At 41.3% G+C, this 26,440-nt stretch overlaps 1 protein-coding gene across 1 annotated transcript in view; it reads left to right on the forward strand.

The window, feature by feature from the left end:
* Positions 1 to 18,499: 18,499 nt before the first annotated feature.
* The window catches only part of LOC132380536 (uncharacterized), an 88,094-nt gene continuing 80,153 nt past the window's right edge, over positions 18,500 to 26,440 (forward strand). The window contains exons 1-3 of the mRNA XM_059949414.1: positions 18,500 to 18,537; positions 20,476 to 20,587; positions 25,428 to 25,463. Of these exons, the coding sequence (XP_059805397.1) occupies positions 20,557 to 20,587; positions 25,428 to 25,463 (67 nt within the window). The 5' untranslated portion in view covers positions 18,500 to 18,537; positions 20,476 to 20,556. The remainder of the gene's footprint in view (positions 18,538 to 20,475; positions 20,588 to 25,427; positions 25,464 to 26,440) is intronic.

Below are 26,440 nucleotides of genomic sequence, written 5' to 3' on the forward strand. Positions count from 1 at the left end.
ATGTCTACCAAAGCAGGCCATAGACTAGTAATCCTGCGGCATGTAACATATTTCCTAACTCCCCAAAGCCTGTCAACCAGCTTCAAGACACAGGTCAGGACTGTAATGGAATACACGCTATTCAGCTGGATGAGTGCCGCTCGGTTAACACTCAAGAAGCTTGACACCTTCCAGTACAATGCAACCCACTTAATTGGTACCCCTTCCACAATCATTTAATCCCTCTGCCATCGACGAACAGTTACAGCAGTGTGTACTATCTTCAAGATGCTCTGTAACAATACATCAATTTTGCTGAGGAGCACCTTCCAGACCCACAACTGAGGGAGACTAGTACAGTAGATAACTGGAAGCACCACTGTGACACTTACCCAACAGGCTGGTATATGTCTAGAGGAAAAGGAGATCCAGCCACTCACCAACCCACCTCCCGTACACGCAGGCGCTGTGAGTTCAAGTTTATGCCGCGCGCACACGCACTATATCAAACTCACAACAGATACCGTTATAAAATACACTTCAAAGATTTTACTAAAACTAGAAGAATGCTATGCAATACAGTATATATGAAGGGAAAGAAAATAAAGTGAAAGGCTCCAACTTATCAAAGTTCAGTCAGTTTACTGCACATCGTTGGAGCTCAACCATCGAACCATTTGACTCCTTGACACTTCCCTCCGACCTCCACGTCCGTGTACCTCGGACCACCCCGGTGGTCGACCGAACAGTGCAGCGCACGTCCACCTTCCTCGGCGTCTTCTTCCCGACTCTCTAAAAAGACCGCGAAAACCCCCAAGCTCCCAGCGCCACGAGACAAAATAACATTCCCACATTGGTTAAAAAATGAATATAATCCCGATATCATAAAGTCTAAAGATGAACAATTGCGAGAGAAAGCACTTATCATCCAAAGAAGCAATCCTACTCTTAACAAAAAAAGTAGCCATTTTGATTAACATACACGATGCACTGTACACCAGCATTTGGGAATCCCCCTACAAGTCACTCATCATCCGGACTTGTTTCTTAATCGTCCCTGCGACAAAAATCATGGAACTCCCTCTCTAACAGCATTGTGTCTACACCTACACCTCAAGAATTCCAGTGCTTCAAGATGGTAGCTCATCACCACGTTCTCAAGCGCAGCTGGAGATGGGCAATATATGCTGGCTCAGCTTGCGGTGCCAACATTGCGTAAATTAGTAAGCAACAATAAAAAAACACGGAAACTTGGCCCTAACTTACCTTCCCAAAATTCAACACCTCACACTTACTTCAATTAAATCTCCACCCCATTCTTCCCATTATGCATGACACACACCACTTCCATGATTCGATTGTCCATCTTCCTTTCCTATCAAATTTCAGCACACGCGGTTCTTTGTTGCCACCACCTTCAACTTCAGTTTACTCACTATTTCCATTATATTCCCTACCATCTGCTTATCAATCCTCTTCAGCTACATAGACCTATTGCTTATCAGCTCTTCCGCTTCCCTTCAACTCTTTTGCTGAGTATTTCTCATCAACAGCTTAAGTATCCCGTTCGGAACATGGATGATCCATTTAGACCATAAGACCATAAGACAAAGGAGCAGTATTCGGCCATTCGGCCCATCGAGTCTGCTTCGCCATTTCTTCAAGAGCTGATCCATTCTCCCCTTTAGTCCCATTCCCCGGCTTTCTCATCATAACCTTTGATGCCCTGACTACTCAGATAACTATCAATCTCTGCCTTAAATAAACCCAGAGACCCGGCCTCCACTGCCGCCCGTGGCAACAAATTCCACAGATTCACCACCCTCTGGCTAAAAAAAAATCGCATCTCCGTTCGGAATGGGCGCCCTGCAATCCCCCAGGCATGTCCTCACATAATAGTCTCCCCCACCATGGGAAGCTACTTTGCCACATCCACTCTGTCCATGCCTTTCAACGTCCGAAATGTTTCTATGAGTTTCCCCCTCATTCTTCTAATCTCCAAGGAGTACAGTCCAAGACCGGTCAAACGTTCCCCAGATATTAACCCTCTCATTCCCGGAATCATTCTAGTGAATCTTCTCTGAACCCTCGCCAACGTCATCACATCCTTTCTTAAATAAGGAGCCCAAAAGTGCACACAAAATTCCAAGTGAGGTCTTACCAGTGCCTTATCGAGCCTCAACATCACATCCCTGCTCCTATACTCTATTCCTCTAGAAATGAATGCCAACATTGCATTCGCCTTCTTCACCACCGACTCAACCTGCAGTTTAACCACAAGGGTATCCTGCACGAGAACTGCAAAGTCCCGTTGCATCTCAGAACTTTGAATTCTCTCCGCATTTAGATAATAGTCTGCCCGTTTATTTCTTCTACCAAAGTGCATGACCGTGCACTTCCGACATTGTCATTAATGTGCCACTTCTTTACCCGTTCCCTCGATCTATCAAAGTCTATCTGCAGACTCTCTGTTTCCTCAGCATTACTGGCCCCTCCACCTATCTTTGATTCATCAGCAAATTTATCCACAAAGCCATCTATTCCATAATCCAAATCGTTGATATACAACGTAAAAAGAAGCCGTCCCAACACGGACCCCTGCGGAAAAATGCAGACTAAATTATCTAAATACGTTCGGCCGCTCATAGGCCACAGGCCACAATATATTTCAGAACCCTGTGCCTGTTTGAGAAGTATATAAAATACAATTTTGAGCTACATATTGTACATCCAAGAGATGTAACATAATATATACTTATAGTAATTATGTTTACAATAAATTTGAAACATACTATAAATTAGAATATATTGCAACATGTTAATATAAGAAGCACTCATGTCCCTCTATCGTATCTGGTTTCACCATTAGCCTTGGCAGCGTATTCTACTTGGGCAAAACTCTCTGCATACAAAATAATCTTGGTACACACATCTTCTTTATACTTCCCACGGTTATATTCTCTGCTCTTATTTTTGGGAAGATAAGTCAGACTGCCTTCTCCACATCGATCTCTGATAATATCACAAACAACTACCAGATATTCCTCTTGAAATCCATTGTTATGAGTGATGAGCAGACCTGATGGAAATGGGGTGCAGAGTTAACCATTCACACCCCCCCCCCGAGAACTACGAACAATTTGTTATGCTGCTAATAAGAGAGAGAGAGTGATGAAGCACAGAGGCAGGAACATCTGTTGCAGATAAGAGAAAGAGAGGGACTGTTGATTTATTGTATTTTGACCCTTCATGGATTATTTACCTTTCTCTACAAAGACGTTACTTTGCTCGTTAACATTCTTCAGGAGACAGCAGGAGTGGCCTGATTGATGGACACAGTCATTTGGAGTTGATGGATGGTTGAGACCCCGTCAGTAGGGATAAAAGACAGGTGTGGGGAGACTCCCCTCAGACACACCAGTGGACACTGATTGAGTGCTGTGAACTTACAGCAAGGTGGGGGCGTAGAGGACCGAATCAGGATATCGGTCAATAAAGCTCACATTGTGACGGCAGGGCCGGTGGGGGCTTGTGTGTGTGTCCACTCATGCCAGAGTGACGAGTCCACCACAGAAGAACGGTCTAGCTGAAGGACGGAGGGGTCATAACCGAATGACCACAAGGACACGCCGGAATACGAAAGCAACAGAAGGTTTGCCTGCTGCAGCTGCTTAAACTCTTGATCGCTCTCTCTCCCCAAAGATTTCAATTCAACTACCTCAGTACGCATGAACTGAACTGAACTTTATACTTTTCTATGACAATTCATTTACCCCTAAACACCGATAGAGCTTGTTAATGATTGCTTATTATTATTCCTACACTTTTAGGTTTATTACTGCTAACTTGTGTTATATGGATATTTGCATTATTGGTATTATTTTGCTTATTTTACTGATAAACACCTTTGAATATAGAACCACCAGACTCCAACGGATTCTTCTATCTCTGCTGGTCTGTCACCCATTTACGGGGTACGTAACACCATCACACCAGAACAAAAGAAAACAAAAATGTGCATGTTAAACATTACCTTGTAACACATGCTTTTACAACAGGTAATGTACTAAAACCTGCACTGACCACATAGCATCCACACCCTCCATACAGTAAGAAGACTAAAAATTGAATGCATCATTCAAATGGGGACTAAGCATTGAATCACAAAGCGGCAAATTTATCTGAAGTCAGCAGCTCGACTGAAAAAAATCAGCCTAACGTATGTTTCCTTTAACACAATTCCAGCCGGTACAGCTTATTCCATTATGCTATGGGAAATAAAGTAAATAACCGGCTATTTGTCTCTCAGCGGCTACGCTGGTGCATACCACTTCAATATATGCAGGCAGTGCATCGAATATTTGGACTGCACGAAACAAGAAAGATAACGTTTATGCAATTAAATGTGAATTCTCTCCTCCAGAATTTCAATTGTTTGAGGTCCTTCGACCGAGATTCACAGAACAAAGGAACAGTCCATGAAGGCCACAATGCTATAAGACCTAGGAGCATATTTCAGCCCATCGTTACTGCTCTGCCATTCCACCATGGCTGCTTTGTTATCTATGCAGTGCCGTTCTCCTGCCTTCTTACCGTTACATTTGACACCTCTGCTAATCAACAACCTGTCACTCTCCACTTTAAATATACGCAATGTCCTGCTTCCACAGCCATGTGTATCAGTGAAATCCACAGATTCAAACGGTTTGGCGAAAGAAATTCTCCCTCATCTGGGTTCGATAAGAACTTCTTTCTATTTTCTTGTTGTGTCTTCTGGTCCTAGATTTCCTCCAACACGGGAATCATTCACTCCACATGTATACTATCTAGGCTTTTCAATATTCGACAGGTTTCGATAAGACCACCTCGATTGTCTACGGAGTCACTGTGGGTGGAGGTTAGGATCAGGAAGGGGTCAAAAACTTTACTGGGTGTTTTTTCATAGCTCGCTCAATAGTAACCGGGATATCGAGGAGCAGATAGGGAAACAGATTCTGGAAAGATGTAATACTGATAGAGCTGTCGTGCTGGGAGAATCTAATTTCCCAATTATCAATTGGCATCTTCACAGAGCAAGGCGTTTAGATGGGGTGGAGTTTGATAGGAGTTTTCAGGACGGTTTCTTGACACAACATGTAAATAAGCCTGCAAGAGGAGAGGCGGTATTCGATTTGGTATTGGGAAATGGAACTGATCCGGTGACAGATCTCTCAGTAGGCGAGCATTTTGCAGATAGTAATCATAATTCTATCTGCTTCGCAATAGCATTGGAGAGAGATAGGAACAGACAAGTCAGTAAAACGTTTAATTGGTTTAAGGGGAATTATGAGCCTATCAGGCAGGAAATTGGTAGCTTAAATTGGAAACAGATGTTCTCAGGAAAATGTACGGAAGAAATGTAGCAAATATTCAGGGGATATTTGTCTGGAGTTCTGTACAGGTACGATCAATGAAATATGGAAGTTATGGTAGGGTACAGGAATCGTGGTGAACAAATGCAGTAATAAATCTAGTCACGAAGGGAAAAAAAGCTTACAGAATGTTCAGAGAGCTAGATAATGTTAGAGATCTAAAAGATTATAAGGCCACTGGGAAGGAGTTTAAGAAGGAAATTAGGAGAGCCAGAAGAGACCGTGAGAAGGCCTTGGCGAGCAGAATTAAGGAAAGCCCCAACGCATTCTACACGATTGTGAAGAACAAGAGGATAAGACGTGAAAAAATAGGACCTATCAAGTGTGACAGTGGGAAAGTGTGTAGGGAACCGGAAAAAAGTAACAGCGATAACTTAATAAATACTTTACTTCAGTATTCTCTATGAAAAAGGATCTTAGTCATTGCAGTGATGACTTGCAGCAGACTGAAAAGCTTGAGCAGGTAGATATTAAGGAAGAGGATGCACTGGAGTTTTTGAAAAGCATCAAGTTGGATAAGTCGAGGGGATGGGGCAAAATGTACACCAGGCTTCTATGGGAGGCGGTAGTGGAGACTGCTGAGCCTCTGACGATTATCTTTGCATCATCAATTGGGGACAGAAGAGGTTCCGGAGGACTGGAGGGTTGTGGAGGTTTTTCCAATATTCAAGAAAGTTGGTAGAGATATTCCAGGAAATTATAGACCAGTTAGTCTTACCTCAGTGCATGATAAGTTGCTTGAGAAGACCCTGAGAGGCAAGATTTCTGCACATTTGGAAAAATATAATATGTTTAGGTGTAGTCATCATGGTTTTGGCAATGACAGGTCATGCTTTACGAGCCAGATTGATTTTTTTTTTGAGGATGTGACTAAACGCATTTATGAAGGAAGAGCAGTAGATGTAGAGTATATGGATTTGAACAAGATATTTGTTACCGTACCCCATTCCATGCTTATGGAGAAAGTAAGGAGGCACCGGATCCAAGGGGAAGTTGCTGTGTGGATCCAGAACTCGCTTGCCCACAGAAGGCAAAAAGTGGTTGTAGACTGGTTATATTCTGCATGGAGATCGGACACCAGATCTGTTCTAGGACCCGTACTCTTCGAGATCCTTATAAATGACCTGGATGAGGAATAGGAGGGATGGGCTAGTAAGTTACTAATGACACTAAGGTTAGAGGTGTTGTGGATAGTGTGGAAAGCTGTCAGAGGTTACAGAGGGATATTGATAGAATACAAAACTTAGCTGAGAAGTGGCAGATGGAGTTCAACACAGATAAGTGTGAAGAGGTTAATTTTGGTAGGTCAAATATGATTGCAGGACATGGTGTAAATGATAAGACTTTTGGCAGTGTGGAGGATCAGAGAGATCTTGGGATCTGAGTCCATAGTACGATCAAAGCAGCTGCGCAGGTTAACTCTGTGGTTGAGAAGACATATGGTGTTTTGGCCTTCATGAATCGTGGAATTCAATTTAGCAGCTGAGAGGCAATTTTGCAGCTATGTAGCACCCTTGTAAGATCCCACTTGGAGGACTGTGTTCAGCTCTGGTCGCCTCACTACAGGAAGGATGTGGAAGCCATATAAAGGGTGCAGAGGAGATTTTCCAAGAAAATTGCAAGGATTGGGGTGCAAGCCTTCTGAGGATAAGTTGAGTGAACTCGGGTATTTCTCCTTGGAGCGAAGGAGAATGAGAGTTGACTTGATAGAGGTGTATAAGATGATCAGAGGCATTGATCGTGTAGATAGTCAGAGGAATTTTCCCAGGGCTAAAATGGTTGCCACAACAGGACTCGTGTTTAATGTGCTAGGGCCTAGGTACAAAGGAGATGGCAGGGGTAATTTTTTTTACTCAAAGTGGTGAGTGCGTGGAATGGGCTGCCGGCAACGATGGTGGAGGCCCATTCGATGGGGTCTTTTAAGAGACTTTTAGAAAGCTACATGGAGCTTAGTAAAATAGAGGGCTATAGATAAGCCTAGTAATTTCTAAGGAAGGGACGTGTTCGGCACAACATTGTGGGCAGAAAGGCCTGTATTTTGCTGTACGTTTTCTAATTTTCTATACCGGACCGAGACCTGATCACATTACAGGAAGTGTGGCCTAGCTAATACGTTATAAAGTTCAAAGCAGAAATTAAATGATTTTATCAAAGAACACATAAGTCGGCATGCATAACCTTGAGATTCAATTTCCTGCGAGCATACTAACTAAATCTATAGAATAGTTACCATGACAAATCAATAAACGGACACCCAAAAAAGGCCGTCAACCAGAGCTCAGAAGAGAAATAACTGTGCACATACAAAAAAAAGGAAAGATGATGATGATGATGATAATAATAATAATAATAATGAATAAATATCGAGAAGATGAGATGAGAAGTCTTGGAAAGAGTATATATTGGTTATGGGAGCATTTCAATGATGGAGCATTGGTTGTGTGAGTCGCCAGGCTCATGTTCCTTCTTCCGGAGGGCAGCACCCAGAGGAGATCATGGCTTCAGTGTTGGAGGTCCCTGATAATGAATGCTGCTTTCCTACGGCAGCATTTTATATAGATGACCTCAATTCTTGGGAGGAATTTACAAGCGATAGATTGCACTGTTAAAGTACTTCTAGGAGGATTTTCCATTGATGTGTATTGGTGCTTGGTTGTGATGTAGGCAATTAATATATCCTTCAGTATACATCTATAAAAGTTTGTTAAAATTTTAGATGTAATGCTGAATCTCCGCAATCTCCTCGGGAATTTGGTGCTGCCGTGCTTTCTTCGTAATTGTCCTTACTTTCTGGGCCAAGGATAGCTCCTACGAAATAATACCTACTTGGATCAGGACGTTTCTAGCCCTTTCTACCTCTGATCCTTCGATGTGGACTGGCTCATAAATCTTTGGTCTCTTTCTCCTGAAGTCTATAGTCAGGTACCTGCTCTTGATCACACATAGTAAGACGCTGTCATTATGACAACACTTTGCCAGATTTTTAGTTTTCTCCTATATGCTATATCACATCCAGGTGTTATTCGTCTTACGACAGTGGTGCCATGAGAAAAGTTCAAAGCGATTTGGAACTCTATATATATACAAAGTTATTAAATGTTAACCAAAGAGAGCAGGGTAATAAGCACACGTCCTTATGGTTCACTTGTGCAATTAGAAATCGGGGAAGGTACCTAGTTGCAAAGGTGAATTGAATTGGGTCTGCAAGTGAGCAATCCAGGATCCAGTTAGTGAGGGATGTTTTGAGCTTAAGGTTTTGGAACTTATACATTAGTTTTTAGATGACTATGACATTCAATGCTTAGCTATAATCGACAATAAACATCCTGGTATATGTATTTTACTGTGTAGATATTGGAGGGGTTCTCTATATAAGTTCTACTGGGCGCTTGACATTCAGGTTGGACACAATGATGTTCGTGGACACCGCTTTTTTCTGAAGGCTGCGTTAGGAAGGTGGGTACCACACCAGCTTGTTAATCGGCAGAGGTCTTTAACGTTTGGCCAGATCCAACATCTAGGTCGGATGCTTTCGTGGGTTCACCTTCCTGAAGGCTGTTCTGAGATGGGGTCCAGAGACTGAAACCGTAGGATTACCGGGGATTTTGCAGCTCGGAATGTTTCCACTATGTTTTAGGACCATAGAACCATAGAACACTACAGAACAGTATAGGCTCTTCAGGCCTCCATGTTGTGCCAACTCATCTAATCGTTAAAATATGCTAAATCCACATTACCCCATAACCTTCCATTCTTTTTTCATCCATGTGCCTGTCCAAGAGGCTCTGAAATACCCTTAAAACTTTTAGCCTCCACCACCATCGCTGGCAAGTCATTCCAGGCACTCACAGACCTCTCTGTAAAAAAACTTACCTCAGATGTCTTCCCTAAACGTCTCGCCTTTAATTTTGTACATATGCACTCTGGTGTTTGCTATTGGTACCCTGGGAAACAGGTACTGACTGCCCACCATATCTATGCCTCTCATAATCTTGTAGACCTCTATCAAGTGCCCTCACATTCTTCTACGCTACAAAGAGAAAAAGACCCAGCTCTGCTAACCTTGATTCATATGACTTGCTCACCAAAGCAGGCAACATCCTGGTAAATCTCCTCTGCACCCTCTTCACAGCTTTCACATCCTTCCTATAATGAGGTGACCAAAATTGAACACAGTATTCTAAGTGCGGTCTCACCAGAGATTTGTAGATTTGCAACATGACCTTTCTGCTCTTGAACTCAATCACCCTGTTAATGAAGCCGAGCGTCCCATAGGCCTTCTTATCCACTCTATCAACCCATGCAGCGACCTTGAGGGATGTATGGATTTGAACCACATGGTCCCTTTGTTCATCCACACTCTGATGTAACTGACTTTAAATCCTGTACTCAGTCTTCCGGTTTGTCCTTTGAAAATGCATCGCCTCACATTTGTCGGGATTGAAATCCATCTCTGTGGGTGTCATTAGCCACAAGCTTACCTGTAAGCTATACTTCCGAATAAACCTCACCTTGGATAGCTGCCAAACTAATGTTTATCAAACTTAGTACCATCACTAAGCTTACGAAGACAATGATTACATTATGAAAATTTCCAAAAAAACCCGTCTATCGTATTGCTACAACTTTTAGCTCGGCTCGTCTCTATTGTAACGCAGACAGCTGGCTTCTCAAAACAAAAACAATCCTTTCTCTTCACATCGCATTCGAAAAAACAGCTCCAGAATCTTCCAGTCGCTTACTTCCAAAATTTAACAGGCTCGCACATACTTCTACAGACCATTGACCAGCAAGCAGGGTCAAAGGTCACGAAACCTGTCCAAACTTCACGATCTTTATTTAGGAAACCGAAAACAGCACCTTTCTCAATATTTATTCACTGAACCGTGTCCATCTGACACAAAAAGTCTGCATTCCTTTTCAAACAAATCAGACACCTCAGACATTAACCGAGTTACAAAACAAGGTTCAACACCCTGGAAATTCACAGGTGCTTCAACAACCTGAACACAGGCAATTGGGACAACGGTCTCTCCTAGGCTTTCATAAGCAGTCCCAGTTTCAAATTCCAGGTTCCCCTGATCCTCCCATCTACTCTCTGGGAATTCCTCATCCGGAATAAGCTCAACCTTGTGGGTTAAAACATCCTGGTCTGCTAACCTAGTAGACTTCCGCAAGGTACCGGCATCCTTTTCATCTCGGTATGCCCTCACATCACCGGGAACACACTTCTTAAAACCTTCAATCACAACCACTTCTTTCAAGCTGTCCAAACCTTCAGTTAACCCTTCCGAGGTACACAAGCGATTGAAGTACACGTGATTTTCATGGGCAAACTCTGCACAAGTTTGGCTCCTGAATTTAATTAAATCCCTGAAGTTTTATCTATACGCCTCCAGAACCAACTCATGGACTATCAGCACAGCATCCTTCAGTGTATCATAATTCTTTGACTGTTCAAGGGTCAGGGCAGAAAAAAGCCTGCTGAGCCTTCCCCTTCAACACACTTTGTAACAAGATAGCCCACTCATCCGTCGGCTATTTCCAAGTCCGGGCCACCTTTTCGAAGTGTGGGTAATACCGGTCGACTTCAGCTTCATCAATGTGTGGTATAAACTTAATTTCTTGGTTTAAACGGTACCACTAGCTCCTTACACCTATCTGACGCTTGATCCTGTCGCTGTCACATCTCCCTCTTAAACAGACTTTGGTTTTTTGCCTCCCTAGCCTCGTGTATCCTCCGTTTTTCTGCTTCTTCGGCCTCCAGTTGTTTTAATTTCAATTCATACTCATACTTGAGCTTTGGTACCTGAAGCTGAACCTCAGCCTCAGTAAGTTCTTTATCTTCAGCAAACATTTCCAACAACTCCTCTTCAAATTTTCCCTTGGCTACATAATGCTGTGCTATTAACAGCTGTATCTGAGCCTTCTTCTTGCGAGTGGTCACCTTAACGTTTAACCTACGAGCAATTCCCAACAGTGCATCTCTCTTAGCATCATCCAAGGCATCCGGGGTTGGTTCTGCCACAAACTTACGAAAGTCAAATACTATTTATGCTGATACTCCACTCACACAAATCGAAAGGAAATTTCCCCAATCAAATCAACTAGTCAATCAAGACCCCAACAAACTTTAGAATGGCTCCCACCAATTTTCGTTCATCTCCGGGACGAGTGAGCAATTTCGTTACGTATCCCGTAACGGGTCAAAAAGAACCAGCAAAAATGGACACACCTGAAGTCTGAGCCTCCCGTTATAAACTCGATTTTATTAGTAACTACGATAATAAAGTAATATAAAACAAAATAAGGTAAATAGGTTTGTAGAGCATGTACATATGGGTAAATAATGTTCCCAAGCTTCTCCAGCTCACGTGTTAGGTGATACAGTGTTATGGTGGAATGGTAAGTAATCAGTTCCGTCCTGGAATTTGATTTGAGAAGAGTTGGAGAGACAGCGGTAGAGAGTTGGTTTGTGTTCCAAATGCCGATGCTGATGTCAATCCTCCACGTCGTCCTCCTTGCTCCCGAAACTTATTTAAAGTCACCACTTGTGACCTCAGGGAGTGGAATGCCGGTATTCCACAGTGAGCTATCAACCCAAGCCAGATTTAAACACACCGATAGCTCCCCACCGGTCAATCGCTTGTCCACACTGCGGGCAAAAACCCCACCCTTGTCGTGGGCACGCAAAGCTCACCAGTTTCCTGCTTGTCTCTGGCGTCGTGTGTCCCTTTTGTGTCTTATGTGTCTGTTTAAAAGTCCGCTGACCGTGCATATATCTCCAAGAGCTGATCACGAGCTGTCCATCATAGAACTCCACCTTTCAGTCTCCAATGTATCTCACAGACTCTTTCACTCTCCCGGCTGCAAAATTAGCAAACAAGCTGTTACTCCTTCTCTGTCTGTCTGTCCACCCCACCACCCCACCACCTCTCTCTCTCTCTCTCTCTCTCTCTCTCTCTCTCTCTCTCTCTCTCTCTCTCTCTCTCTCTCTCTCTCTCTCTCTCTCTCTCTCTCTCTCTCAAAGAAAAGGTCCACTTTAGAATAACCCTTCCGATCTCGCCACGAGGTGAAAATGCTCCCTCAGTACCCTCCGGAAACCTCTTCCAATTATTACAAATCTATAGCGTTCTCTTGTACAGTTCACGTGGAGTGTTGTGGAGGCGATTTCTTACCATCCACTCCGTGTAGAACGCTTATTCCTTAGTATATTTTAATCAAATTCTCGACATATTACTCTTCTCCAAGTAGAGGGGTGCCATCAATCCACATTATCCAAAATGTTTTTCCTAACTCAATGATTAAATCATTGGTGAAAAGGTTCAGCTGTTGTTCAGAACAAACATCAGGCTGGAGAAGAAACCGACATTGCCTGAGAAATTATCATTGGTTCTAAACAGGGAGGGTTGAGTAACTCAGAAATCGCAGATCTCCTGTGACCTGCACTCAGAACTGACTTCAGAGTTTACAGAACACGGTAAGAATTATATAAAACAAAACTTACGTAGGTGAAAACGCTTTCTTAATGAGAGAGTGCCGAGAAGAATGGCCAGCCTGATTCAAGCTGATCTGAAGGCGATCAACTCAAATAATCTAGAGTAACAAGTGTGGTGTGCTGAATTAAGTTAAAATGAACTTATTTAAGTCATATCCGTCCCACAATGTGAAGCAGTAAAAATCTTCCCGTTATGCTTCCCTTGCCTTGTACAGATAAGTGAATTCATATGTCTAATGGCTTGTAGAACGTAGCTGTCTCGTAGCTTTCTAGTCCTGGCTTTAATGCTGCCGTTCCATTTGCCAGATGGAAGCAACTGAACCAGTTTATGGATTGATAATTGGTGTTCATGATAATATTCCAGGTCTACTTTATGCACCTAATGCTGTATATATTCCGAAAGGAGAGAAATGCACAGGCACTGTTGCGCTGGGATTTTCTGACCGCACGCCACGTCACATATTGACGTGAATGGGCTACAGTAGCAGAAGGCCACGAACCCACAGACTGCTTAGCCACTTCATGAGGCAAATCGTATACCTAATAAAGTGGCCACTGATTCCATGCTGTGAGAATAAGTGGAGACTGAGAAAAACTTACTTTATACTTTATATCTTTAATTCAGGGAGATGTAACTAAATTAACAATTATTTGAGAACTGCGCAAAAATACGAATTTTCCAACCCAGATGCCATTCGGCAGAACTTAGAAAAACAGGAGAAAAATCGTATTTCTACTTTACTTCCGGGCAAAAAAAAAGATACATAGATGGAAGGGAGCTGGTCTAAATAAGTTTCTATTTCTTTCTTTCCGTTGTTCTTGTAATTTTATATAAACCTGTGTATTAGGAGAATAGACTTTGAAATAATTTTAATGTCAAATTCTGCTCGGCAGATGATTACGAGGTTAAACTTTCTTAAAGGAGGAAGCACATGGCACAATCAAAGAGGAGTACATGTATTTCATCCTGAACCGATAATGGCACTATTGTACGGGGAAGTAGATCAACCTACTTTTGATGGAGTCAGCAGTACAGAGCAAGGAACTGCTGGTTCATATGTTTAGTTGTTTCACTTCCCTACTTGTTTAAAAGAAATGCAACGCCCGTGTTATTTTGAGTCACTGACTGACAAACAGGACACGAAAATTTGAATAATTGCTCTTCCTCGTCATATTTTGCTGACTTAATAATTTGAGGAGGAATTGTACATAATCTGTACTCAGTGGTTATTCTACCAGGCATACGTGTATATCTAACATATATTCATTTACTTACTACGAATCTGGGCTGTGTTTGCTGGGCTTCACTTCGATTATTGTGTGTAGCTTTATGTGTACTTTTAGTCATCCCATTACACAGAGGAATTTAAACATGAAGTTAAATACCCAGAGAACGGAAGAATATAAGTCCATAAGACCATGAGAGATAGGAGCAGAATTAGGCCATTTGGCCCATCGTGGCTACACCGCCATCGAGAAACCACTGCCATTTCCTCATTGCACATCCGTTCCCGCTCAGCTTCTCCCCTACCTTCTCCTCCAGTCACTTCATGATCTGATTAATAAAGAGTCTATCAAATGTTGCCTTAAATATACCCAATGACTTGGCTTCCACGGGTCACTACTCTCTGATGCAAGAAATTCTTCCCCATCACCGTACGAAAAGGATGTCCATCTGTTCTGAGGCTGTGTCCACTGGTCTTAGATTACACTAACCTATGAAACATACTCTCTACATCCACTCTACGTCGATGCTTTTCAATGATAGATAGATTTAAGTGGCGACACCCTTTGTTCTTCAAATTCCAGTCACCAAACACACTTCACTGAACAATCGTTTCAATCCCGGAATTATTTTCGTGAACCTCATTTGAAATGATGTGAGTCAGAATTGCCTTTCTGTGATAAGGCGCCCAAAACTGCTTTCAATACTTCGAGTGAGGCCTCATCTGTACTTTACGTATCGTTAACGTAAATGTTTACTTTCATGTTCTGGTCCTTTTGAATGCTAACTGTGAACTACCTTTCCAGGAATCCTGCAGGAGGACTCCCCCGTTCTTTGCTCCACAGATTGTTGAATTTTCTCTCCATTTAGAAAATAGCCCCACTTCTTGTTCTGTCAATGTGCATGCCCATGTATTTGCTGGCACACGATTCCATCTGCCATATTTTTGCCCAGTTTCCAAATCTGTCTGTACTTCTGTAGCCTCTCTACTTCCTAAACATAACCTTCCTCTCCAAATAGCTCCGTGTCGTTCGCAAACCAATCTACTCCGCCATCGAATTCCGCAGCTTAAGCAGACTATAGATATATGTTTAATTTGACATCATGTTCGGCATACAGATCGTGGGCAGAGGGACCGATTGCTTGCTATACTAATTTGCATTCAATAATATACGTGTATAATAATATACGTTGTATACATCTACACTCAGCAGCCACTTTATTAGACATACTGTCATGTTTTGATTTGAGATTTTACGGAGTAAGGTAAAATCTCAAAAAATAGGACCTCGCGACTGGTATACGCGTCTGGAACGTAATTCCATCTCCCACTCATTTTCCAGTCTCCTAATCTCTCTTAAGTCTTCTCTGCAGCCTTTCTATTTCCCTAAAAGTACATGCATCGCCTGATTTTTATTTTCAGTACTGCCCAATGGTCTAATGATCTGAAGTTCGCTAGTTCGAGCCTCAGCTGATGCAGCGTGTTGTGTCCTTGAGCAAGTCACTTAATCACACATTGCTCTGCAATGTAACCGGTCCCAAGTTGTATGGGCCCTAATGCTCTTCCCTTGGACGGCATTGGTGGCGTGAAGAGGGGAGAGAAAAATGAAAGCCAGAGAGAGGGGATACAATAGATCTCAAATTAGTAAATTTTAGAGGATTCGGAAGCTTTCAAACACGAACAGAAGACAACTAAAAAAAAGTCATAAAGAAAGAAAAGATGGTAAACAAAAGTAATCTAGCTAATGATATTAAAGCGTATACCATATATTTATTCAAATATATACAGTGTAAAGCAAAAGAAAATGATGCTGGAAAGGAAGTCATTGGGGAGAAGCAAATGACGGACGAACTATATAAGTCTTCCATGCGGAAGATTTTGTTTACCAGAAGTTCTAGAATATCGAGAAATTGGGAGGTAGGGGGTGGAGAGGAATCGAGCGGAGTCTGTGAAGATGCCATTATTTCGGAGAACGTTCATGAGAAACTGAATGGTATGACGACGGATAAGTCACCTGTACCAGGTGGGCTCAACCCAGATTTCTGAAAGAAGCAAATGAACAGATTAGAAAGGCAATACAATGATCTTTCAGAGGTTTCTAGCATGGATCCGAGGACTGGCAAATTGCAAATGTCACCTCACTGTTGAAGAAGAATGAGAAACTGAATAAGGGAAATTGCAAATTAGCTAGACTGTCCTCAGTGGTTGAGAAGGTGCTGGGGTCGCGTTTTATTGATATTATTTCGGGGTACGTAGAGGAATATGATAAAACAGGGAATACGTACACAACGCTGGAAGAACTCAACAAGTCAAGCAGCATCCGTGAAAAAAGAGGAGCCAACGTTTCGGGCCGAGACCCTTCATCAGGAATCATGATGATGAAGGGTCTCGGCCCGAAACATTGGCTACTCTTTTTTTCCCGGATGCTGCCTGACCTGTTGAGTTCTTCCAGCGTTCTGTTCGTATTATTTGATCCAAAGCATCGGCAGTTGTATTTTCGTGTTTTGATAAAAATAGGGCATAGTCAGCACTGTTTCCTCAAAGGAAAATATTGCCTGACCAATCCGTTGGAATTCTTTGAATAAATAACAAGAAGGATATGGGAAGAAGTATCGATCGATTTTTCCACACAGGTTTCTGGTTAACAGTTTAAGAGCCTATGGTATTACAGTAAAGATGCTAGTCTGCTTAGAACACTGGCTGAATGTCACCAGGCAAGGATTGGGAACAAAGGGCAGCTTTTTTTCCTGGTTAGATAACAGTGACTAGTGCTGGGACCCTTTTTTAAGATTATATGTTAATTATTTGGATGTCAGGTCTCATGGTTTCGTTGCAGGGTTCGCGGTATTGCGAAGATTAATGGTGGTGCATGTACTTATGGGGAAGTAGAAAGGCTGCAAAAATGACTTAAAAATATTAGGAGGCTGGAAAGGGAGTGGCAGATGGAATTACATGTCAGGACTTGCAAGGACATGGAATTAATTAGAAAAATATAAAAGACAAGACTTTTCTAAATGGAGAGACAATTCAAAAAATTGAGGAATACAGTGACTTGGGCCTCCTCATGGACAGGATTCCTTGAAGGTTGATTTGCAGGAAGGCAAATTCAATGTTATCATTGATTACAAGATGGCGAGAATACAAAAGCAACGATACAATGTTCAGACGTTATCAAACTCTTGGATTACCTCAGCATTATGGGACCCTTATCTTAGAAAGGATGCGATTCCAGTGGAAAGGAATCAAAGAATGTTCACGATAATACTCCAGGTTTAAAGGGCAGGTTGATGAGAAGAGTTTGATAGCTTTGATCTGCTTTAATCATACTTCAGAATAATTGAAACGTGTCGAATTTTGAAAAGGCCGTAATAGTTGTGGATTTAGAGAAGATTTTTTTTTTCAATAGTGGGAAAGTTTAGGATCAGAGGATACAGTTTCAGAATAGAGCTGTCTCCTTTTAGAATGGAGATGATGAAGAATCTCTTTAGACAGAGAGTGGTAAATTTGTAGAAGTCTTTTCCACAGCCGGCTGTGGAGACCAAGTATATACAGATATTTATGGCAGTGGTTGATAGATTCTTGATTTGTCAGGGCATGAAGAGATAGAGAGAGAATGATGAAGATTGAACATGAGAAAAAATATGGATTAGACATGACGAAATCGTGAAGCAGACTCGATGGGCCAAAGGGCCAAATTGGGCTTCTTTGCCTTATGGTCTTAATGCAGACATCTAACTAGAGCGTCATGTGAGACTATCTCAATACCTAAAAGAATGCAGACATGATCAAGGGGTTCAGTTCCTTTTACTGTGGATGCGTATGAAATCATCAGGATTATAGATACTATCAATACGTATGGCTTTCTTCCCATCGTATCAAATCAAAAAGAAAAAAACAAAATCCGAGGGCGTTATGTTAATAAAAAAGGGAAATATTTGTTAAGAAATTCACCTGCAACTTTTTCCGAGATTTGAAAAGAACAGATGAAGATGCAATGAGTGCAGTTAAGTTAAAATTAGATAGATCAATGGAATAGGAAAGGTTGTGAGGGATAAGTGACACACACTGTGGAGCGGCTTGGTTCCGTGCTGTATTACACAGTGGCCCTACTTAGATCGAGTTGTGTTATTAAATTAGGATATTCGTTTCTTTCTGTCTCTAACACTCCCTTCTTCTCCTATTATTCTCATCAATTTATCATCCACGTGCTTTCTCACAGATTAACTTTACACAAAGAGTGAGGAAGATGAATAGGACCTCAAACCCACGCTTCCTACTCTTTTTGAAATGATACTTCATTTGCTTCTCTAGGTTCCTCTTTCTGATCTGCTGACTGTTCATAAAGGAGAGGAAAGCAATTTCCTGAGTTCAGAATATTGTGGACAGCAAAACATGACTGACATGTTAAGGATACTCACGTTAGGTAAGTGAAATGATTCTCTGTCAAACAATCCATTCAATGAATGGTGGAAGGCTGCCGCATTAACAGCAGGAAGAAGCAGGTTTCAGTATTTTATGGCAGAGGGATGGAAAAAAATCTTTTTGCATGTACGGAAGCCCCGACTAAATTTCAAATAAAGCCCCGACATTTATGTTCTATTTCATTTCGTTTGTACCTTAAGTCTTAGCTCAAATCCGAATATAACTTTTAAGTAATATCAATGTCTTCAAGCCCTGGGGTTCGTATCTTCTATCTGTTTTCCGTGCATGTTCCTCAGCATGGAGAAGTTAGGCTGAATCTACAAGCGCAGGCTTGACCACTGATAGGGCTTGATCGTGCTCGCAGAGAGATTCAGTGAGTGAAAGAAGTTAGGAAATTGTTATTAATGGGATAGCCGTTATGGAGAATCCGGTCAGACAATATTTAATGTTCAATAGAAATGTCAATATTAAAGAAATGGCAGACCCATGCGATTGCGGATGTGAAACCTAGAGTACTGGATTACAGGTAACGCTTGGGGAAATTTATGTGTCAAGCAACATTTGTAGGGGAAAACGAAAGATTATGGTTTCGAGTAGAGTCGTTCATGTTAAATGAAAATATTGAGGAGACATAGCCTGTGCAAATAAGTGAAAGGTGTGTTTTGAATGAAAAATTGGAAAGAGGTACGTTGATCCTGTTCAGGTGCGGTGTATTTGAATGTGGAGATCGGGGAGAAGGGAATTGTAGAAATAGCAACAGACCCAAGTGCACTTTTGGTGCAGTTAAAAAGAAAAGAAATAATAATTTTAGGCAGAAAATTAAACACTTACAGTAATATGACTCACTGCCAGCTGTTCAGATCTTAAGCAAAACTTCTACTCTTTTTGAAATGTACTTCATTTGTTTCTCTAGTTTCCTCTTTCTGATCTGCTGACTGTAGATAAAGAAGATGGAAGCAATTTTCTGTGTTCAGAATCTTGTGGACCACAAAACATGAATTTTTTGTTAACGATAGTCACGGTAGGAAAGTGGAATTATTCTCTGTCAAACTATCCCTTCAATGAATCGTGGCAGGCTGCCTTATTAACAGCAGTCAGGTGCAGGTTTCAGTGGTTTATGGCAAGCGAGTGGAAAAAAATCTGTTTGCCTGAACTGAAGCTCCGAATAAAATTCACACAGTTATATTCTATATTTCGATTGTACCTTATTATGTAGACAAAATCCGGATATAAAGTTTAATTAATGTCAATCTCTTCAAGCCCTGGGGTTCGCATCTTCTATTTGTTTTCCGTGCATGTTCCTCAGCATGGAGAAGTTAGGCTGAAGGAATTGTTTCGATACTCTAACTCTGTGAATCTACAAGCGCAGGCTTGACCACTGAAAGGGCTTGATCGTGCTCGCAGAGAGATTCAGTGAGTGAAAGAAGTTAGGAAATTGTTATTAATGGGATAGCCGTTATGGAGAATCCGGTCAGACAATATTTAATGTTCAATAGAAATGTCAATATTAAAGAAATGGCAGACCCATGCGATTGCGGATGTGAAACCTAGAGTACTGGATTACAGGTAACGCTTGGGGAAATTTATGTGTCAAGCAACATTTGTAGGGGAAAACGAAAGATTATGGTTTCGAGTAGAGTCGTTCATGTTAAATGAAAATATTGAGGAGACATAACCTGTGCAAATAAGTGAAAGGTGTGTTTTGAATGAAAAATTGGAAAGAGGTACGTTGATCCTGTTCAGGTGCGGTGTATTTGAATGTGGAGATCGGGGAGAAGGAAATTGTAGAAATAGCAACAGACCCAACTGCACCTTTAGTGCAGTTAAAAAGAAAAAAAGTAATAATTTTGGGGCGAAAATAATATGACTCACTGCCAGCTGTTCAGATCTTAAGCAATACTTCTACTCTTTTTGAAATGTACTTCATTTGTTTCTCTAGGTTCCTCTTTCTGATCTGCTGACAGTAGATAAAGAAGAGGGAAGCAAGTTCCTGTGTTGCGAATCTTGTGGACCGCAAAACATGAATTACTTGTTAGCGACAGTCACGTTAGGTAAGTGGAATTATTCTCTGTCAAACAATCCACACAATGAATCGTGGCAGGCTGCCTTATTAACAGAAGTCAGATGCAGATTTCAGTGTTTTATGGCAAGGGATTGCAAAAAAATCTGTTTGCCTGAACTGAAGCTCCGACAAAAATTCACACATTTATATTCTATATTTCGATTGTACCTTATTATGTAGCCAAAATCCGGATATAACTTTTAATTAATTTCAATGTCTTCAAGCCCTGGAATTTATGTCTTCTTCTTTCAATGGAGCATTTTCTAGGCATTCTTCATCTGCCAGCCCTTTAAAACAACTGTTTTACATATATATTTTTATTTGTTTATTTATTTTTTTTAATATTCATTTTTTTCCCTATTCTCCCTGCGAACTGACTCTTCAAGTCGAGTTGACTTGGTTTGGTTACTTTCAGAAGTGTGATCTTACTTTATGATATTTTCATAATTGAAAACTCTCATTTGGTTTGTCTTCGTCCATCGAAATCATTCTTAAAACATGCAAGGCATGTAGGTACTGTGTCGCCTGTCATACCTGGGATCCTCTCATTGTAGGATGGACAAGTGAGGATTGGGATTTCAACAATTAGGAACACAATTATGTCTGGGTTAGCTGGATAGGTTACAAACTGATTAAGTTCACACAAAAAATTCAACGTTCAATGCAAGTTTTTTTAACAAAGAACGTATATGCTGCCATATATTCCCCGCGAGTCCTTTTCTTGCGGGCGTTCACATTGTTGTTATTATTATTATTATTATTATTATTATTATTATTATTATTATTATTATTATTATTATTATTATTATTATTATTATTATTATTATTATTATTATTGTTGTTGTTGTTGTTGTTGTTGTTGTTGTTGTTGCTATTATTATTATTATTATTCGAAGTTATTTGAACAACTGAAAGGTCTATTTCTATGTTCGTACTGTAGTTGGTAAAGCACATTTCCAAATTGAATTAAAACATTGGACATATATGTTCCCCATTTTGAAACAAGAAGAAATATGTGGAAGGAGCACCAGATGCATTCATGATACTGGGAAGTATTTTTGCAGACTCAACACACAGAGTAAATAGCTTTCTTAAAAACAGTAATGTCAAAACACTTTGTATATTCACGTTAACTGGAATTCTGATTCTAGGACCGAGTTCTCATGGAGCGTTGCAGAAGTTTGAAACTGACATCAACTGATTGCTTAGAAGGCCGTTGCAACATAACCCCACGCTGAACTTAAGTAAAACCTAATTCCAAAATTAACCATACGCTGTCAGCATAATTCCTTAGTTGCTGACTACCAAAACCAATTCTTTGTGAAGAGTGTGGTTTTTATTAATGGATGTGTTCACTTCCGTGCACAGATCTAGAAGTCTTTTAAACACACCTCTTTAATCTTGCCAGCATTGTGTAGGTAGAGGTAGAGCATATAGTTAAGTGAAAACGAAGGAAGTTGCACACTGTTTTCTGGTTGATTCTTCAGAACTTATGAATTTTATGATTCTCATTCCGACTTGCTGAATGCATTTATCTTCATAAAACATCCTTTGATAAATGCAGCATAATATGATCGGCTGATTACATCCATTCAATGACTAGGTTGCGACTAATGCTACAAATTTACTCAGGAGTTTTCATCATCGTCCCCCTTTTACTCGCAGGGTTCAATCTCTGCAATTAAAATTTCCGGAATCTCCAGTGTTTCGAGACGCACAAAATAAACTTCTTCCCTGCAAACTACACACACAAAATGCTGGTGGAACACAACAGTCCAGCAGCATCTTTCAGGAGAATCACTGTCGACGTTTCGGGCCGAGACCCTTGGTCAAGACTAACTTAAAGGAAAGACAGTAAGAGATTTGAAAGTAGTGGGGAAAGGGAGAAATGCGAAATAATAGGAGAAGACCGGAGGGGGCAGGATGAAGCTAAGAGCTGGAAAGGTGATTGGCGAAAGTGATACAGAGCTGGAGAAGGGAATGGGGCTTGGGACAGAAGACCTCGGGAGAAAGAAAGGGAGGGGGAGCACCGGAAGGAGATGGAGAACAGGTAGAGTGATGGGCAGAGAGAGAGTAAAAAACAACTAAATATGTCAGTTATGGGGTAAGAAGTGGAGGAGGTTAACGGAAGTTAGAGAAGTCAATGTTCATGCCATTAGGTTGGAAGCTACCCAGCCGGTGTATCAGGTGCTGTTCCTCCAACGTGAATGTGGCTTCATCTTGACATTAGAGGAGGCCATGGGTAGACATATCAGAATGGGAATGGGACGTGGAATTAAAATGTGTGGCCACTGGGAGATCCTGTTTTCTCTGGCAGACAGAGCGGAGGTGTTCAGCGAAACGGTCTCCCAGTCTGCGTCGGGTCTCACCAATATATAAAAGACCACACTGCATGCACCGGACACAGTATGCCACACCAGCCGATACACAGTTGAAGTGTCGCCTCACCTGGAAGGACTGTCTGGGGCCCTGAATGGTATTGAGGAAGGACGTGTTAGCGCAATTGTAATACTTGTTCCACTTACAAGTATAAGCGCCAGGAGGGAGAACGGTGGAAGGGATGGGGGCGATGAGTGGACGAGGGAGTCACGTAGGGAACGATTCCTGTGGAAAGCAGAAAGGTGGGGGGAGGGAAAATGTGCTTGGTCCTGGGATCCCACTTCCTCCCTCACCACCATTCAGGGCCATTCAGAACGGTGACTTCTCTAACTTCCGTTAATGCCCCTCCTCCCCTTCTTACCCCATCCCTGACATAATTAGTTGTTTGTTTTTGTCTCTCTCTCTCTCTGCCCATCATTCCGCCTGTTCTCCATCTCCCTCTTAGGTTCGCCCCGCCCCCTTTCTTTCTCCGGAGGCCTCCCGTCCCATGATTTTTTTCCCTTCTCCAGCTCTGTATCACTTTCGCCAAACACCTTTCCAGCTCTTAGTTACATCCCACCCCCTCGGGTCTTCTCCTATCATTACCCATTCCCTCTTCCCGCATTACTTTCAAATCTCTTACTACCTTTCCTTTCAGTTAGTCCTGACCAAGGGTCTCGGCCCGAAACGTCGACAGTGCTTCTCCTGTGAGTGTGTTTCATCTTGATAATGAAGTATAATTTAGGAAATCCATGTCTTATCACAGATCTCCTGTAATGTTACTCGAATCCCCTCTTTGTCTATTATTCGCAAATACCGCGTGCGTGTTCTGGTCAAACGTACATATGCTATGTGACCATCAGGAATGCGTACCGAACATGTGCCGCAATCTGGACTTCAATAGTTATTTGAATAAAATAAATAATCAAATAAGGTAGGAGGTAAATAAGTAAACAAAGAAAAAATAAACAATCCCATAAACAGACAATTGAATGAATGAACACAGAAACAAAATTAATAAGTGAATGAATGAATAAATAAACCAGCAGTGGAATGAATAACAATATATACATAAATAAATGGATGGATAGACGTTAATAAATAATAAATAAATGTATAATTAATTAAATAAACAAAGAGACAAGCAGACAAATAGACAAGTGTGCATATACACGGACATCTTCTATACTAAACTCGTTTTGATCTAAGTAGATTCGATATACATCACGGATCAGCCTTGCCCAACCGATCTACATAAATATGGAAATAATCTGTAGGGTATTCAACATTTATTGGCTTACATCACGCAAGTCGGACCATTTATATTATTGGCAACCAACTTTGCTGTCTACTTCACACAGTAGTTCACTGAACATCTAATCACCCCAATAACTTCAATTAACATTATAGTATTGTTTATTTGCTCTATTTGTCCGATATTGATTTCGTTCCACTTGAATGAGGCTGTTTTCAAAATTAATTCATCATACCATATCCAATTGGAGAATTAGTGATTTAAAATAATCGACAAACATTATACATGATGTTAGTCGGGACTTAATAATTAATACTATAATAGTAATCATTATAATCATTACCATCACCATCATTATCAGCAACATTTCATCTCCGTGCCATGAGGTTGGAAATCATGTTCTCACATCTGAGACACTTCGGAAGAACAGAAAGTGAGACAACAGGGGGACTGATGAAGAAAATGGCTCTTATAGAGCAACAGAAGGGCATCAATGAAAACGAAGCTTAGCCAAAGTAATGAGGCAGCAGTTGGAGAGTGAGGACATCGAAGAAGGGCGTTGGCTAAATTAGCTGGGAGTTACGCATTGCAGAGCGGTTGCACAATATCAATATATCAGACTGACAGTAAATCCACCACGAGAAAAAAAAAACAAGCTTGAGATGGTATTTGTTTATTTAGCGTTACAACGCGAAGTAGGCCCTTCCAAATCTTCGGAAAACTGCGTCAGCAATGTCTCACAAACCAAATTATCACTAACATCACCACAGGTCAAATTACGATGAACAATTAACTTAGCAGGGCGAGTATTACAGCTGGACAGTTGACAATAACCGAAAAATTAAGTTATTGAACGGTGTCTGAAAGGCTTTTGAGTTCCCAGATGCAAACTCAGATACAGTTCCCTAGTCCTTTTATGGACATTATTGTGAGAATACTGATCAGCTATCAACTTATTCTCTCCAATCCTCGCAGCAAATTTAAATCCTTCTTCTGTTTCCTGATAGTTCTACCGTGAGATCTAAGACGTGAACAGTTAACTGTATTTCGTCTCCAACAGATGCGATTGAACTGCCGATAAGTTGAAGCATGATTTGGGATACAAATATATGAAAGAAAAAAAAATCGTTCCTTGCATCTAAAGCGAAATTAATTAAGAATGCATTTCAGCTGTTCCTTTTACAAAAAAAAACTTATTTTCTACTTTTTGTTTCAGTGCTTCTAAAGGTTCAAGAGATTGTTCGTTCGCAAGGTGAGTGACATTTTTTCGAAAATTATACATATATATATATATATAAATGCGGTTAATTGTATTGTTCATTTATGGTGTGAATATTCGACTTGATGAAGTCAAAGATTAAACTTTTTCCAGTATTTTTATTTCTACTAATAGAGCTATTTTCGGTCGGTAAGTTGCCTGCAGTCATACGAAACGTGGAAAACAACCATCAAACATTTCCCTTGGCCCTACTCGTTAATGCCGGCCGGGCTGGGTTCGTCCCTTCTGCTCGGGTGTGATCAATAGACTGTAGGTGCAGGCGTACGCCATTTGCTCCCTCTAGCTAGCACCGCCATTCACTGTGATCATAGCTGATCATACACATTCAGTATCCCGTTCCTGCCCTCTCCTCATATCATTTGACCCGGCTATCTATAAGAGCTCTATCTAACTCTCTCTTGAGTGCATCCAGAGACTTGGCCTCCACTGTCTTCTGGGGCAGAGCATTCCATATATGCACCATTCTCTGGCTGAAAAAGTTTTCCCGCATCGCTGCTCTAAATGGCCTACCCCTTATTCGTAAACTGTGGCCTCGAGTTCTGGACTCACCCAACAACGGACACATGCTTCCTGCCTCCAGCGTGTCCAATCCCTTAATAATCTTATATGTTTCAATCAGATCCCCTCTCATCCTTCTAAATTCCAGTGTATACAAGCCCAGTCGCGGAATCTTTCAACGTATGACAGTCCCGCCATTCTGGGAATTAACCTTGTGAACCTACACTTCACTCCCTCAATAGCAAGAATGTCCTTCCCCAAATTTGGAAACCAAAACTGCACACAATACTCCAGGTGGGGTCTCACCAGGTCCCTGTACGGCTGCAGAAGGACCTCTTTACTCCTATACTCAATTCCTCTTGTTATAAAGGCCAACATGCCATTAGCTTTCTTCACTGCCTGCTGTACCTGCAGGCTTACTTTCATTGACTGATGTACAACAACACCTAGAT

The sequence above is a fragment of the Hypanus sabinus genome, chromosome 24 (genome assembly GCF_030144855.1).
Source record: "Hypanus sabinus isolate sHypSab1 chromosome 24, sHypSab1.hap1, whole genome shotgun sequence".
In the NCBI taxonomy this organism is placed as follows: Eukaryota; Metazoa; Chordata; class Chondrichthyes; order Myliobatiformes; family Dasyatidae; genus Hypanus; species Hypanus sabinus.